This window comes from Daucus carota, chromosome 3 (genome assembly GCF_001625215.2).
Source record: "Daucus carota subsp. sativus chromosome 3, DH1 v3.0, whole genome shotgun sequence".
Classification (NCBI taxonomy): Eukaryota; Viridiplantae; Streptophyta; class Magnoliopsida; order Apiales; family Apiaceae; genus Daucus; species Daucus carota.
The window spans coordinates 40,695,807-40,712,602 of record NC_030383.2 but is presented as its reverse complement, the minus strand read 5'-3'; the positions used below and the strand labels follow the sequence as shown (position 1 = coordinate 40,712,602).

At 34.0% G+C, this 16,796-nt stretch overlaps 2 protein-coding genes across 4 annotated transcripts; one reads left to right on the top strand and one right to left on the bottom strand.

Moving 5' to 3' along the window:
* The first annotated feature begins 1,408 nt into the window (after positions 1 to 1,408).
* On the top strand, positions 1,409 to 4,610 carry LOC108214091 (protein ABIL2). 3 transcript variants are annotated; one of them, XM_017385884.2, is made up of 11 exons: positions 1,444 to 1,555; positions 1,656 to 1,743; positions 2,168 to 2,298; positions 2,563 to 2,645; positions 2,739 to 2,889; positions 2,998 to 3,097; positions 3,229 to 3,321; positions 3,412 to 3,454; positions 3,581 to 3,666; positions 3,792 to 3,946; positions 4,124 to 4,610. In XM_017385884.2, exons 3-11 carry the CDS (start codon positions 2,191 to 2,193, stop codon positions 4,292 to 4,294), a joined length of 990 nt encoding a protein of 329 aa, XP_017241373.1. In that variant the 5' UTR covers positions 1,444 to 1,555; positions 1,656 to 1,743; positions 2,168 to 2,190; the 3' UTR covers positions 4,295 to 4,610. The 3 variants fall into 3 exon arrangements, with proteins under 3 accessions (XP_017241372.1, XP_017241373.1, XP_017241374.1); XM_017385883.2 differs by having other exon boundaries at positions 1,409 to 1,743; XM_017385885.2 differs by lacking the exon at positions 1,444 to 1,555 and having other exon boundaries at positions 1,696 to 1,951.
* Positions 4,611 to 6,137: 1,527 nt separating this feature from the next.
* On the bottom strand, positions 6,138 to 16,321 carry LOC108210765 (uncharacterized). The gene is made up of 9 exons (XM_017382170.2): positions 16,169 to 16,321; positions 15,370 to 15,591; positions 13,433 to 13,700; positions 12,934 to 13,084; positions 8,007 to 8,229; positions 7,835 to 7,926; positions 7,103 to 7,238; positions 6,640 to 6,971; positions 6,138 to 6,425 (listed from the first exon to the last, which is right to left on the bottom strand). Exons 1-9 carry the CDS (start codon positions 16,237 to 16,239, stop codon positions 6,175 to 6,177), a joined length of 1,746 nt encoding a protein of 581 aa, XP_017237659.1. The 5' UTR covers positions 16,240 to 16,321; the 3' UTR covers positions 6,138 to 6,174.
* Positions 16,322 to 16,796: the final 475 nt, after the last annotated feature.

Sequence of the window (16,796 nt, the reverse complement as noted above, 5' to 3'; positions counted from 1 at the left end):
AGTGGGGAGACAGAGCCAAAGCCCAACAAATACTTACCTACTCGATGAAAATATTAGTGTGGGGTCTACCGTCTACGTCTATCATCTACAGAATTTGTTTTTCAGAGGCCCAAATCACACTTTCTGGTAGCCGTCTACTCATTTTATTCCTTGTTTGTAGGTCCTGCCAGCCATTCACGCCACTAATTACTCACAACTATTTATCTTCCATCGAGTATTTTCAAATTAGCTCCACATTCCACTTTCCAAATAATTGTTAAACTATAAAAGTTCGCTAATATTATTATATCCGCTATTCAGCTCCGACCAAAATTCAAAAATCATTGAACCAAAATAATTTACAAATAAAAACAATATATGTCTTGGCAATAATTCAAAACAAATCAAACTCAAAATATTCACAAAATTCATCGCTCTCCTAATGCAATTTATTCTGGGCTTCACTGTTTGGGCAATTTTTTTTAAAAAGTTACTTCTTGTTTAATATAAAAAAATAAATTAAAAATTAGAAATAAATAAATTGATAAAATGTTTGGAAAATAAATAAGAGCTCTGAAAGAAAAACATTCTAACTTCGTAAAAATGTTTCCGATTATTTACCTAAACAAGTGACGAAAAATACAAGCCAAAAACAGTTTCCGCTCCTCTTAGCGCAGAGTAGATAGTAGTGCTCACGGGTCCGGAAAGTTGTTTGGTGGTCCAATCTCACCTTCCCTAGCTGGTAGCTAGCCTCTTGCCGCTAAGAATGTGTGACCCCCAATAATTTACCCCTATGTCTGCAGGTGAAAAACGTTCCAACAGCATCTTATGCAGTTGAGATCAATGAGTTTTTGTGCTCTCTTATTTTCTTTTACAATCGCATAACATAAAGCCAGTTTAGCTCGTTTACCGTGAATTTTACTACATGTTAAAATTGTCCGACTTCATTTGACGTGTGCTTACAACAAAGGGGGTGACATCTTTTTGCTATGCACGCCACACCTTTCTGCAGGCTTAATCATAACTAATTATTTTTACAACATTCCTCAATTTTTCAAAAGCCTGTGTTTTTTTATGAATAATTTTGCAAGATATTGGATAAAACCATCTTAATTAATGTACATAAAAATTGTTACACGTAATTACGAAATCAAGACTTATCAAGTTATCTTTTTCTTTTCTCGGAAAATATTATCTTTAATTACCTCTAACGAATTTGAGCCGAGTATGATCTTTTAGACTCGATAATGGATGTGTTCAAATGAGAACCCGAAAATGAGTGAGATACTTGATATATATTTGTTATTTGGAAAATAATAATGCAATGGAGGACAAGGCAATGATGAGAAAAGAGACAAAGTTGGCAAGGAGTAGACAATTGACAAGTATTAACAAAAACAAAAAGGATGGGCTGTGGAGGGCCAGAGTGCAGTTAAGTTTAAAGAATAGCCCTAGTGGGGAGAGAGTGCATGCAACACAAATCTTCATTTTCATGGTCATTGTCATCACCCTCTTAGGATTCCTATATTTTATACTCTTCTACACCTACGTGCTTGCCTCAATGGAATGTAATGTAGTATGTTTCAGCCCTTACACTTTTTGAGTTTCTTTTGGTTATGTTAAAGTCAATTCTTGAATTGTTTTAATACTAATGAATGTGGAGCCTCTTTCTTTAGTTGTGTTATTGCTGTTTCTTCTGTTTCTCATTTGACCTGCAAGACTCATTTGGCATTCTTCTTGCTTTCTCACCTGCTCAGCATTATAGTAAGTTTTTCATTCTCTCTTCTTTTTCATCACTTGGGTTTTTTTAGTTGATGACTGAATTCTCTGGGAGTTGCATTGCATAGTGATTTAGTACTGTAATATTTTGAAATGTTCGGGAGGGTCCGATGTACGTAGACCTTGTCCGCTCATGTTAGAGGGACCATTTTTATGTATACCATGGTTGAGTGGATAGAGCCTTTTCAAGCTAGTAAGTTTAATCCAAGCCATATTCATTTTTAGCTGTGCTTATGCTTTGAAGAACAACTTGTTTCGTCGATTTTACTCTGTAAATGCAGTTTCATAATGTTAGGGATAATTTATGTAAGATTATAGTGCATATTTATATCTAGTCTTGGTCAGCTTTCAATATAGTTATGAATTAGTTTTTGGGGTGTAATTCAATTTCTGGGAATGGTTGCTGCAGGAAGGAGATTTTACAACTAAAGAATGGAAACAATGGCATCGGCATCTGCATCGATTCGCCTACCCCCGGAACCAGCCAACTACGATGAAGTTTCTATGCACCAGAGTTTGCTCTTTTCCAACAGTCTTGAGGTTGTCCATTGTCAGTTATTCTGTTCTGCATTCTACATCTCATAGCATTATCCTAAAAACTCTGCAGAGTGAATTCATCGTCTTAATTACAACGCATTTTACCATTTGATTAAGGTCTGCCTAAGCATGTAGGAATATGTAATCATGGTTTGGAAGGATATTTAGACCATAGGACATTATGTTTTTGCTCATTTTAGTGACCTGGATACTTGACAACTTCTATAATTGACAATTGACATGAAGTTGTTATCAAAATTTCTACAGGATTTGAAGAACCTGAGAAATCAGCTGTACTTGGCTGCGAAGTATTTTGAGAAATCATTCACCAATGACGGATCTAAACAGATGTGAGTACTTAAAACGCCTGCATATTAAGCTCGGACTTAATGTTGTCCTGTACTCAAACTTAGATTGAAAGCCTTTACTCCAACTTCTTGCAGAGCAGTCGACGCGTTGAAAGCTTACACTATTAAAGCGCTTGTGAGTACTGTAGACCATCTGGGGTCTGTATCCTACAAGGTTAATGATCTCCTGAGTGAGAAAATTGATGAAGTTTCTGTAACAGATATCCGAGTTTCACAAATTGAACAGGTGTCATATCTGAAATTCCTTTATAAATCTCTGAGTTCTTTGATGTTAATGCAATTGACATTGTTCTGAGTTGTTGATCCTCGATTCTCTTGATCTGATACATGTCAGCGACTACGGACATGCCAGACATATATTGATCGAGAAGGCCTCTCCCAGCAGTCACTAGTGATTAGTACTCCCAAGCACCATAAGCATTATATCTTGCCAGGCAATGACATCTCTTTCTCAGTAACTCAATTTTTATCTGAAGATTGATTTTCTATTAACTCTTGTACTTGTTTCTATCTATCTTCATGTTGGGACATTATGGATAATGTTCTTGTTTCATGCTTCCTTCAGTTGGAACGACCATGCATGGTGGAAACAAAAGTAAAGCAAAGTACGAAGGATGTAATCTTGATGATCAAGATGACTGGCGTGAATTAAAGAATGGTATAGCTTATCTGCTAATGATTCTATTCCTCAGATTCTAGGTTTTTTTTCCAACCAATATTTACTTGTGAGCTGAATGTTTCCTTATAGCTATTCGAGCTACAGTCACAGAAACACCAACATCATCATTCAGGTAACTACAGGCACAAGATATGAAGCTCTTTCTTTCTTGGCTCCAAGATTATTATGTATGCATTTAGTACCATCCAAATGATTGTGAAGTACCAATATTTACACTCTTTGTTCGTGTGACTCTCAGAAGGGAGCGTTCCCCATCACCTTCAACACCATCACAGCAACATCAGAGTTTAATAATCAGCGGGAACGTGTCAAAAAGACATTTAGGTTTACTCAGCACCAAATCTTGCATAATCGAAATCTTCATAACTTAACTTCCTTGTGTTATATTTGTATTACTAGAGTTCTTCTGATGTTCAATACATGACTAATTGTCAATCCTTCTGAAACAGAGAAGCGAACAGTTTCACCACATCGATTCCCTCTTCTACGTTTTGGATCCTTCTCTAGCAGGCCAGCATCACCAAATTCAAGATCTGGCACTCCAAACTCAAGATCAACCACACCAAATCTCAGTCGGCCTACCACCCCAAACTTAAGACAAGGGGTATGTACTAATTTTTCCATCTCTCTAGTATACCTCATTGAAAGTAAAGGACATCTGGTCCGGTGAATAACCTTATCTTATCTTCTTTTTTTAAAGATTCTTTCCTAAGCATAAACGTTGTTAAATTTAATCGGTCATGTGATGGTCATTGATCTTGTTCTCTTTTATTTCCATCAGTATCTTTTGGAGTCTCGAAAATCAGTTTCAATGCGTCACAATGTGGATGGAGAGAATTTCAAAGTGAGCGATCATATTCCCAGCAAAAGTAAACGTCTGCTTAAGGCGTTGCTTACTAAACGCAGACTAAAGAAAGATGATACACTATACACATATCTGGATGAATACTGATTTGATTAGCTAGAAGGAAATCAGAGGAAAAGAAAGGAGGAACATAAAATTACCTCAAGTTTCTCTCGTATCTTCTTCATTAGCTACATGCCTGCAATGTTTTTCAATCTCTGCACCCCTACCTTAAGGTGTTCTCAGTCAACGCAGTTGTCTATATATTTCTCATCTTTACGAAGTAGGTTGTCACCACATATTGTGCGGATGGTAGTTATGTTTCCACAGAAGCTCAGGATTCGTAGCTAGAGAGTATGTAAATGAATGTATGGTTACGACTTACATATATTTGAATATATTTCTAGGAAGTCACTTGCTCGTCGACCTTTTGATCATGTTACTGGTGCAATATATGGACTAAGGCTCTAAGCTTTGAGAAGCAGGCCCTCAATTTCTGTTCTAATCTGTGAGGATAATATTTAAGGCACCTTACCAGCTACTAAAACAGAACACAAACACGAATGTAACAGATCGATATGATGTGTGGTTTATGGAATGTACTAGTGTAAAAAGTCTGGGAGCTTGACTTTTGATTAAATTGATGCAGAATCAGATAGAATTCTATATGCTTGAGATACAAAGTTGCAGATAAAATGACTTGCGTATAATGGTAAAGCTAGTACAATGATAGGATCTGACCTGATGCCACAAGTTTGCTCCTCGACAGCTTCTGTGAACAAAGCAAGTATGTCATATGATGCTTGAAGAATCTTGCTTTGATCGCCTCAAAGTGTCTGTACAAAAGAGAAAAAATGAGGCAAAACTTGAAAAACATCACCACGATGTTTCCCTTGTGAAGATTATATCAATCATAAGCTAATTGCACAATAAAAGGATAACAAAACAAGAATCTGACATACATGAAAAATCCTTTCTGGAAATACTGTATAATGTTACAAGAGTTGGTGGAACTCGGTAACTCAACTAGAAGCTTCCATCGACCAACAACATTTGCTTAGTGACTTTTTCCGGCTGCAACTGCAGAATATACAATCAAATATAGCAGGAATTAAAAGGAATAGAAGCAATGAAACATGCATACCTCCTTGTCGACAGCCAATGCTGAGTGTATTATTGAAGCATATTCTTCAATCTCATGATCCACCTCCAAGACACTGTACTGCATCACATCATACATATATTAGCATATGCAAAGAGTATAAAATATGTAATTATGCATTTAACCAGCGGTTCAAGTGAATGGTAGAATGAGCATATACAATACTCACCACTTGAATGCCTTGGCACCCATTTTCCGTAATCACAACAGGTCCTCAAAACCTATATTACCCGAACTCTTCATTTTGCCTCGAGTACCCTTGTTGAATACTCAACACTTGGAAAAATGGGATACTCCGGCACTTACTTTAGACTAAAAACATGTTAAATCTTTAAAATATTGCCAAGTGGAACTCTCAGACACAGCTCAAAAACCTAGACAAACCCCCTAATCGGGCAAGTGCCTTATTAATCCAAACTAAACATGTAAAATTTTAAAACCTGTATTTAAAGCTTTTCTATAGTCATACTATTATTAATCAGTATTCTAAACTATTCATTAGTTTCATATTATCAGAAACTAGTTATTATCAAAGGACTATGCAATAAAACAATTATCGAAAAAATAAAAAACTTTTTGAAATCAAGTGCATTAATTGCAGGGGTCTTTAAGTTTGTAGCAGAACATAAAGGTAACTTGGTAGTATTACATCTGGATGTCCTTTCTTAGATATATAAATAAAATCTCAATTGTTTTGCAAATTTAAAATTATTACTCCTATAATAAAATTGAATCCTTTGTAGAAAATAGAGAACATAGTTCAAGGGAAGATCTGCACATACACAAGTCTACAATAATATCATTTATCATAGAAGGATATGTTTCATTAATGTCTAATCATTTCTTTGTATTTGGTTCTAAGCATAGACAATCTTTTTTGGACAGGAAATTTTTCATTCTTCTTCCCCATTTTGTCAAGGTAGAACAAAATCTTTTTGAGAGTTCCTATAACCTCCTCACTGTCATTTCCAAATGCTTTCTCTTGTATTTTCAGGACTCTCTGGAGATGCCCCAGTAGCTCCTTGTCATCCTTCCCCAATCTGCTCTGAATCGATACCAAGCAGTCTAGCGCCTCGCCTAAAATTCAAATTTACATATGTGAAGGTGTGGAAAGCAAATAAAGTGAAGACAATAAGTAGGATTGTAATCAAGAGCAACGTGCAGGACTCAAGAGTTTGCAACTTTTAGGATATGATTTTAAACTTAAACCATGGATTCCCGAGGTAATATCAACTTTCATTGGAAATGGAAACAGAAAACATGAGTAGTGTGTAGGGAAGGCAAAGCTCACCAACTGGAAGAGAATCTTTTCCGAACGACTTCTCACGGATTAGTAAAACCTCCAAGGCAAGTTGCTCAGCTTCTTCATTCTGATCTAAATTGTATAGCGTAACTGCTAGATTTAACATGGGAAAGGAAATGGACTGATCATCTGGGCTCACAGTCTTTGACATGATCTTCAAACTCGTCCTCAGCAGTCGTTCGGCCTCAACAAAATTCTTAGAACGCGAATAAGAGGTTGCAAGATTCATAAGGTGGGTTACAGTGTCGGGATGCTCTTTGCCTCTGTGCTGCTCAGTAATCAACAAACATTCTTCCAGCAGTTCTCGACCTTCCTTTCCTCTACAAAAAACAGAACAAATGTTAGTAAGAAGATAATATCAACTCAGGCAATTAAAATTTTGCAATTTTATATAATCTTTGTGGATATATGTGGAATTAAATACTATGAAGTCCCGGAAAAAAACAGATACCTTCCTACTGAGTGCAGTAACTCTGCCAAGTCTATCATTACTTTCTCTATTCTGCCATTGTTTGAAGAAACATTTTTGGAATCTTTTAAAAGCAGAAGGGCATTTTGGTATAAAAGAATGGCATCATCAACATTACCTACAGGAAACATAACAAATATTCAATAAAATCCAACATGCGGTTTATAGATGCATAACAGATGGATGAGATAAAGGACAATGCTGGACCTTAAATAAACGCAATTTTTTCCCTCCCAAAAAATAAATATTTATAACGTCTACATCTCACCCATCTTCTTCAAGTATTTATCCACCAAAGCACATTTAGGCGTGATAAAGTACTTGGAACTTAAAATTCTCTGCAATCCATCTTGCGCTCTAGAGCTAAGCAGCGCACTTACCAGGCATGATATCACAGTATGTGGTATTATGAGAATTTACAAATGGCTCATTACAGTGTAACAATAAGTAAGATTCATTCTATCATTTCATTATTTAATGGACAGCATTTTTAAATGTTTCTAATGATATATTCAGCAATCCTCACTTTTGCATTTTATCTACAAAATTATTTTGTTTTTGACCTTTATAGCTGTCAATGTTTTATGTTATTCAGACCTGTACATAGCAGAAAGGTCAATGGGAAAGTGAAAAAATAAATTATGAAACACAAGTGAAATTTAGATAAACAAGGGACAAAGGAAATTAGTTCAATACAAGAAAAGCTATGATTACCTTCTGCACACTTCACATTAGCTAGCGAGCACATGGTCATTCCAACTCTTTCATCACCCTCTCCATATAAAATCTTGTATATGTTTAAAATTCTACACATGGATAATAGCATAAGTGAAGCAAATTATTGGGACATATATAAACAATGCCAGCTAAATGTAAGAGAATAAACCTAAGGAAAGCATTTTCAGCATCTGTAGTTTTTCCCTCTTTTATTAAAAGATTTCCAAGAGCAAATAAAGGCAACACCAATTGCTCGCTTTCTGCACCCATATTAGTTTCCAGAACATTAATTGCTTGATTATATATGTCTGTTGCTTTTGTCACTCTCCCAATTAAGCCGAGCACTTTCCCTATCCCCAGTAATGGTGTAACAAGAAGATTGCTATTTCGCCCTACAAGAGGAAAATATTTAATATGATCAAAACCTGCTTTTAGCAGGCCATAAGACAATAAACAAAAATTCTACAAAATTGCAGTAGTAATACAAGTCAAGAAAGAGTTGCACACTCGCACTAAATCAGGAGTCAGGACAACCGTTAGCCAATGATCTGCAAACTGACCCATTATAATTATACGAAGACTATAAAGATTCACAAGGGAATTCACGCGTCAATCTAAAGACTAAGATTTAAAGAGAACAAAAAATCAACTGGGTAATGGAATTATCGACTTCTCTCCTATTTAAAACATATATGATAAAGGAGTGTCAAGTACTGTAATGAAAGTTGCCTAGACATACATGATAAATATATGTTCATCAGACAAATGTGAACTTTTTTGATCAGGTCAAGGAGTTGAACTGCTGAAGTACTATAATGAAAATTGCAGCAACCCTTGGTTTTGAGAATTCAGTCCTACTTACAAGTTTCTGCTACCTCCTAGCTCAAGCCTCATGGTCCTCACTGTAGGCATGACTAATCTAGATTTTGGCCATCACTAGTGCTCTGCCATTTCTCTATCCAGGGATATCAATGCGACTTGGTCTATTTTTAAGAGTCTTTTCCCTAAGTAATATTTTTTTTCATCGAGGTTTCTTAATAATTTCCAGAAGGATTTATTGGCTATTGAAATAAATGATAAAGGAATACTCAGGAACAAATATAAGCCCATTTTAGTTAGTTTCCAGTGATTTGATCCTTCATATATTACTTTAAGACTGAGAGATATAGCTCATCTCTTGCATAATCAAACACAATTGTTTTGTCTTGGCACCTAGGTTCTTTAAACTAGTCTTCATTAATCTAAACATCTGACTTTTTATTTATGATTTCTTGTTTATCAGTATATATTTCATTATAGAGTGAATTACAGATTTATGACCGAATTTAACCCGGTTTAGCACTTTTGTGGTTGGAGATTCAAATTTGCGATAAGGTGACCAAAATATTATTAAAAAAAAAAATCAAAAAATGGTCAAGGACCACTTTTCTTAAAAAAACAGTAATATTTTTCATCAAAAAAGTGGTCCTCTGGTCCTTAGCCACCTTTTGGTAGAAACAAAACATTGTTGGGCCACCCTATTGCAAATTTGAAATTCCAGCCACTAAAGTTCAGCCACCATTTTACAATTTAGTCTTTATTATATGGTCTTTCAACAGATTTGCTTTTCCTACTCCCAAGTGGTGAATAGACTTTTTACAGGGGAAAATGACTAAGCAATGTTTATACCATCACAATCATTTTACGACTGGTTTAGCTGCCAACTAGGAAGCAAGGAAATAGGTGCAGGGGTGCTGGTGTACGGAGATAAGCAGATTCTGTAAACATCAAAATATTAGGATTTGGGTGCCCACATACGTCATAATTAAATAAATTATAAACGTATGTATAATATGTTATATAATTATATATGCAAAATTAAAAAACCTGATATATGACATTAGTTATGAGCAGCTCAATAAGGTCTTAATTTACGACTCACGGAGAGAGGTACAATCACACCGAAGGGTTAAATTACAAGAACAAGAATAATATTACAGAACACAAAACAAAAATATTGAAAGGAAGACGTACACAATATTATAAGAAAGCAAACAATTTTATTAGTTTGAAAATATGCCAAGGCTAGAATGCTTTAAACACATACAATGGAGTATAAGAATAATATTACAAAACAAGGAACAAAAATATTAAAACGAAGACGTACATAATATTATAGGAAAGCAAACAATTTCGATTTGACTCGGTAAGCCTATCGAGTAATGACACTCAGATTAATCGAGAAGTACTTAGCTAAAATGTTTGAATGTATTTGCAGATTGATTTTAGAGATAAAATTATTAATATATGTCTATTATATGAGAAATTGTAGTTTATGTTACAATATTATATAAAACTTTACAAGTGTTAGATAATTAGGTTATTATGTTGGATCTTTTTTAATGTATAATCCAAGTAGCCCCGATTTTCACTCGAGTTTTATTCGAGTTAGACTCAAAATCGAGTTATCATCCAACTAATATATCCAACTCGTAGCACGGGTACTCGACCGAGTTATCAGTCAGGTCGGTCAAATTTTAGACAACATACTCTAACAGTTGACAATAAAACATATAATCAGATATATATTGTTAAAAAAATAAATCGGTTTGTTAAATATCGATAAACTCCCATGATAAGGTAATAATAAAGTAGTTGATGATCGATATACAAATTGATAATCAATGTATCATTAAATGATAATTGATGGATAATTAGTGAAACAAACTAATAAATAAGATACATAAATATGTAGAGATTTACTAGAGCAAGAGGTTGAGTGGGAAAGAGAGAGGAGAGAGGAAGAGAGAGATGGAGAGATACATTTGTATATTTACTATATGCCTGACTCGTATAACTGTATAAGTATGCTTTTATATCAGCATCTCCCTTGGTGGTCTATCATGATCGTAAAACACATGAACATATTAAATCAATTTTAACTATCCTACCGTTTTAAGGGTTGGCTATATGATTCACGCGAATCATGCCTATGATTTTTACCATCTATAGACACGTTCTATTGTTTTTTGATTGAATAACACACTGAAAAATAGTTGTATAAATCTCTTTCATGTGCGAATTCTCCTATGCCAATTCGAGTTATATGAAAATTTGTTTTTTTATGCTGAATCATTATCATGGATATTATTTGTGTATTTTAAAAGAAAATTATATTTAAAAATTTAATAAAATTTATATATTTTTAAAAAATTCAAATTAAACTATTAATTTAAATAAACAATTTATAAATAATGGCCCCGTGCCTCGCACGGCATTGTACGCTAGTTAGTTAAAAAATTTGTACTATATAATTTTTAATACCTCGTCACCTGTCTAAATTATATTGAATAATTTGGTTAATGACCTTCATTGTGGAGCTAGAAAGCAGGGATACTTCATCTGGGTGAAGAACTGCGTAGGGGATACTTGGGGGTGCGGGGGTGCGGCGGGGTGCGGCGGGATACGCACGGGATACGCCACGTGGCGTATCGGTGGAGGCAGCGATGGGGATACGCGGGGGTGCGGGGATGGGGGTGCGGCAGTGGCACAAATCGTAATTTTTAACAACTTTTTTTTTTTTTTTTTAAAACTTAAAATTAGTTGGTCAAAAGAAAGAAAAGAGGGATCAAAACCTAATTAGACTAATTGAGTACCTGTACGAGAGAGAGCATAGCATCTCCAGCTCAAGTATGTCGATTGGTAAGTGTGTTTTCTGTAATATCTGCTCATGTGTGTCTATAGATTGTGAGTATATATAATTGCTCGTGTGTGTGTGTGTATATTTCTATCTCTAGTAGGATTGATTTAGTTATTCCGCTATTTTGTTCTACTTAAATGCATCTTATGAATTATTTATTTTACACAAACACAGATATATATATATATAATATTTTTAATATTTTAATATTTGCCGTATCCCCCCGTACCCGTATCCCCATATTTTGGAATTTGACGAATTCCCGTATCCACGTACTGCGCACCCGCACTCCCGCACCCGCACTCATGCTTCCTAGTTGTGGAGACAATAGCACATCTATCAGTTATTACTGTATTATTTATTCGGCCTGACTATAGTTTAGTGAGATAACATGACCGGAATCCAACCAAACTATGTGTTTCCCGTTATACATCATATTAATTAAGAGTACTTGAGAACTTCAATAGTAAATGACTCTCAGCAGTTGCCATTACTGTTCATTTAGAAGCTTACACATTTGGGAAACTTGCCTAATACATAATTTGTCAAGTCTGGTTGTAATTGACCTGGTTATTAGTAAGGATGTATTTGAACAAGAATATATATATATATGAAATAACAGATCCTGTTATTAAAATTATTCAAGTTTCAAGGTCAAACCCTTGCGATATTAATAAGTGTTCAATGCCACAAGTAACGTGCTATATAATCATATACTAGCCTTTAACTCGTGCAAAGCACGGGCGGTTATATAATTCATAATTTATTAATTATAATTTAAATCTTAACACCATTTTATTAGTATTTTAGTATTAATGAATTGGATTTTGGTTAAATTATATCAACCAACTGATTATATCTTCTAACGGAAATTTAGCTTTCACAATTTATTATCTATCTATAAATATTTTTCTGATATTAATATGTGACAGTTTATTATTCAATTAATTTTAAATCAAATTTTTCATATTTCATATATCTTCATATATTACATAATGGTTCGTGTTTGTAATGAAATAGAGCACGTTAGAGTTAAATTTCGAGTAGAATACGTTATAATTAAAAGTAGGGTCTCTAATTATTTATATGTATTTTAGACAAAAGATATTCAAAATTGTATATTTATAATTAGTTATATATTTATCTATTAGTATTTTTTTTAATATTAATATATGTTATTAACAGTAGTTTCACCTTTTTCAACTAATTATAAATTATATTTAAAAAGATATTAATATACATAAGGAGTGTTTTTAGTATATGAAACTGTTTAATAAAAATCTACATGGACTTTTAGTTTTAGAGGAGAGTACTAAACCAAACCAAAATTTTGTACGACTACAAATTATACCCATGTTGGCTTTTTATAGTATAGTATAGATATGCACTGGAATTATATAATATAAGATGCTCTTACCATATTTTGCCTCTATGATTCCAAGAGCCCTCCTGTACATATGCATAGAGTTATCAAACTTTCCCAAAGTTGTATACATACTTCCCATATGAGTTAACACTGAATCAAGAAGAGGCTCATCATCCAACAATTCGTTAACAGCCTTGTTCAACTAAAAGCATAAACAAAAAAATAAATTCAATGTCATCAAATATATAAATATAATTTTTTTTAAAGAGACCAAATTAGGAAAAGTGTTCAATACAAATTAAGACTTCAGCACCAATAACGTAACAAAGAATACTATGATTGTCCTTGTACAAAGCTTCCTAACTTACTCAAACTGACCAAGTAAACAGTGAGGATGAGACTCAGACGAATCCATCATAAAAATACAATTAATAAGTAAAACTAATACTATCAATTAAAGACTCACATGGTTTCTCGGGCTTATTATGACTTCAAGACCCCCAAAGAAAATATAACTATACAACATATAATACTGAAATTAGGAAATTACCAAGTTTAACAAGAACTCAACCATTTTAAGGTCTCCCATGGCTACATAACCCAAGGCTATGACATCAAGAATAGCAGCTTGTTCTATGCCTTCATCTCCTGCATCAATCTGCTGTTTCACAGATTCATAATTAGCTTCGAGTAGATCCAGCGCATCATTATTGTTACCCATCATTATCATAGACTTGATTTCATCAAACAATTCTTGCAACATTAGTTCAAAATCTTTGTCAAAGGACTTCTTTGATGTGTTAGGTTTCCTGTCAGATCTGTCCATATCAAGGCCAAAAGATATCACCAACTATTGAACATTCTTACAAAGAGAAAAACATATATTCATATGTTTTCTTGATAAGTTGGCACCCTGATGGAGCCGGTAGTGTAGTTCAGGAGAAGCTAAAGTCGTGCTAATAAAGAGCAGAAAGAAAACTTTGATCGTTATTTATCACATCATCAATAGTTGTTTCCTAGAACAAGTATTTACAAAAATTGTTAAACTTAACATTCCATGGATAGCATATATAGTGTTAGATTTTTGTTCTCAATTTAATGCAATTTCAAAAATAACTATAATGGTTAAATTCTTCTTAAACTAGCTATGTCATCAGCCTTAACTCCAATTTGCAAGCAAACTTTTCAAGCACTGCACTCCACTTTACAGAATCTATTTAGCCAATCTAAAGAACACTTCGCAAGCAAGTTTATGCCTCTGAACAAAAATAAATGTTAATCGTATATATTTATACTTCCAAAAAATAATACTGCTAAACTTGCCATGAAATTTATTCCTCCAACTCCATAATATATAATTGCAGATTTTTGTAATTTAGTATATACACAAACAAGCATAAGCAGATTAGCTCAAGAAAGACAAAATTATTATAATTAATAAAGTTGATTTTGCTGCTCGCTTACAGAAACACATATTCCAATTTACAGGTTACGTATAAATCTATACTTTCAAATTTGGAGAAAAGAGCAGAGAGGCCTCATCTGGAAATTCAACAAATATTGGCCAACAACTTATTTATATGTAACCTAAAAGGCTAAAACTACTAAACTACAGGGTACACTGCCGCCTGCTATGGGTAAAGGTAGCTCCACCCTGTATGTAGTGGACGGGGAAGTGAAATTTAGAATTATGTTTTATATCTGCCAAAAAATTGAAGTGAAAAAATATATAGATGTTCTATACATCATTAAGGATTCCAGGAGAGCCTAATAAGAAAGACTCATTCCCCAACCCCCATGCTCCAGGGGTTAAAATACTTAATCCCTTCCCCCTTATACTAAAAAAATATATTAAAAAACTTTTTAAAACTACCAAATACATCCACATATGTGTGATTAGAACTATTCATTAATGTGTAGTCAAAACCATTTGAACAATACAACTACACATCAAATCCTGGACATATGCATACAAATAAATGTTGCCAGCTGTTTAATAACACATGGAATAAGGGTAACATCAAGGAAACAGGCTTTATATGTTTAACCAAAACCAAGACAATAACAAATTTTGCCAAAACATGGACAAGCTTGACAAAATTCTCAAGGATTGCAATTTACAAAAGAAAGGTCTGATTTACAATGCTCAGAGATGGCTAGAGATATCAAACATCTCACTATAGCTTTAACTGTTGAAGATTATTATATTAAGTTGGTGGCCAATAGTCGCAAAAGCTACAATATAGAATTCTGGTGCTAAATCAAAATCTTTTTACAATGAATAAACAATTAATATCTATTGCAAAGGATGTTGCAAGATACTTCTTTGCTTAAATATGTGATTTTGATTCTTCAGCAAGATGCCACATTGTAGAAACTAGAGAAAGCAGGAGTGTATTTTTTTGTATGACTGCACTTCTCTAGGATTTGTCAACATAGGCAGATAACCAGAATTTAAGTGATCAAGTACATTAATTGAGTTCTCACCTTTGAGAATCACTTGAATCCCATAGATTTCTCTGTACTGCACTGTCCAAGTTTAGTGAGCCAGTTGCAGCAAAACATCTAACAGAAACGCGGGAGGAAGGGGCTCCACTATATATCAGGTAGTTGGAAATGTTAGGATTGTGGTTACTGAGACAAACAGATAAAGACACGATATGTGTTGGCAACTGGGCTGAGTGAACGCCTAGAAACATTTGATTCATCCTGAAGGGTCAATAACACCCATTAATCAACGGAATAAAGTTCAAAAATGGATACAATCAGTAAACTCATCTACGTAACACCTAACAGAATTAGACCCGAGTGGGATAACTGCTTAAAGTGCAAAAGGAACATAATAAGAAAACAATAAACCCTCCTGCTGCTCCTTTCACACACACACACACACAAATAAAAAGATTGGTCCAGACAGTGGCGGAACCAGAGGGGGGCTAGAGGATGCTAGAGGCTCCCCTAACCTCGAAAAAACTAGTGTATATTTTTTTTAGCCCCTGCTGAATTAGTGATGTCAATATACACAAGGCAATCACTTATCCAGTAAAACACTAAAATTTGTTTAAACCCTTGTCAAGAATCGAAAAGGTAGTAACTTTACGCATTTAAACATGAAATGATACAAGATGGGGACTTGGGGGGGCTTGATTGAATACATATATATCTAATTAGCCAAAATGAAAATTACCCAGTTTAGAAATCATCAACAAGTAGCATATGTTTTCATAAACTTACATGTAAAGACAATTCATAATCAAGAAAGTGGAAAAGATAGAAAGAAAGTTACCTATAATAGTTAATTGGGGAAATAGATGGAGAATTGACAAGTGAAGAGAGTGAAGGTGTTGCAGAACCCATTGTAATAGCACCTGGAACAACACTAAAGATTGATGATTTTCAAGGGAGGGAATTATCTAGTATATACTGTAGAAATTTTCGGTTAGTACATATAGGTAATTTATTTAAATTTAAAGATATGATTACAGGGATGTTAAAACTAAGAGGGGTGTATTAAATAGGGATTTTAAAGTATTTTTTTGTATTTATGAAATTCGAGTGTATTCGATTGTGATTATTTGAAATTCATTAAAATCTTGAGGTATTCAATTGAGATTTTAAATTATGCTACAAAATCCGGTGGTATTCAATTGGGATTTTAAATTATGCTTTAAAATCCAATGGTATTCAATTGAGATTATTTAAAATCCATTAAAATCTGATGGTATTCAATTTGCTGATGGATTTTTTTGCATTTCATAAAATGATGGATTTTGTGACATTCTTCCGTGTATTTTAAGAGGGGTGTATTCGATTGGGATTTTAATGGATTGTTTTTGGTCTATGGATTTTAATGGATTGTGTCTGATTTTGATTTTGTGCGGATTCTTGATAAAATGTCGCAGAGTTGATAGGAT

What these genes read in the sequence shown, in the direction of transcription:
- LOC108210765 (XM_017382170.2), bottom strand. Translation starts at nt 16,239, where the DNA reads ATGGGTTCTGCAACACCTTCACTCTCTTCACTTGTCAATTCTCCATCT. An exon ending in TCCCCAATTAACTATTATAG is followed by an intron (nt 15,592 to 16,168) that starts GTAACTTTCTTT and finishes TTGACCCTTCAG; the next exon opens with GATGAATCAAATGTTTCTAG. An exon ending in AATCATAGAGGCAAAATATG is followed by an intron (nt 8,230 to 12,933) that starts GTAAGAGCATCT and finishes TTCCTCTTGTAG; the next exon opens with GGCGAAATAGCAATCTTCTT.
- LOC108214091 (XM_017385883.2), top strand. Translation starts at nt 2,191, where the DNA reads ATGGAAACAATGGCATCGGCATCTGCATCGATTCGCCTACCCCCGGAA. An exon ending in TCTTTTCCAACAGTCTTGAG is followed by an intron (nt 2,299 to 2,562) that starts GTTGTCCATTGT and finishes AAATTTCTACAG; the next exon opens with GATTTGAAGAACCTGAGAAA. An exon ending in AATGACGGATCTAAACAGAT is followed by an intron (nt 2,646 to 2,738) that starts GTGAGTACTTAA and finishes AACTTCTTGCAG; the next exon opens with AGCAGTCGACGCGTTGAAAG.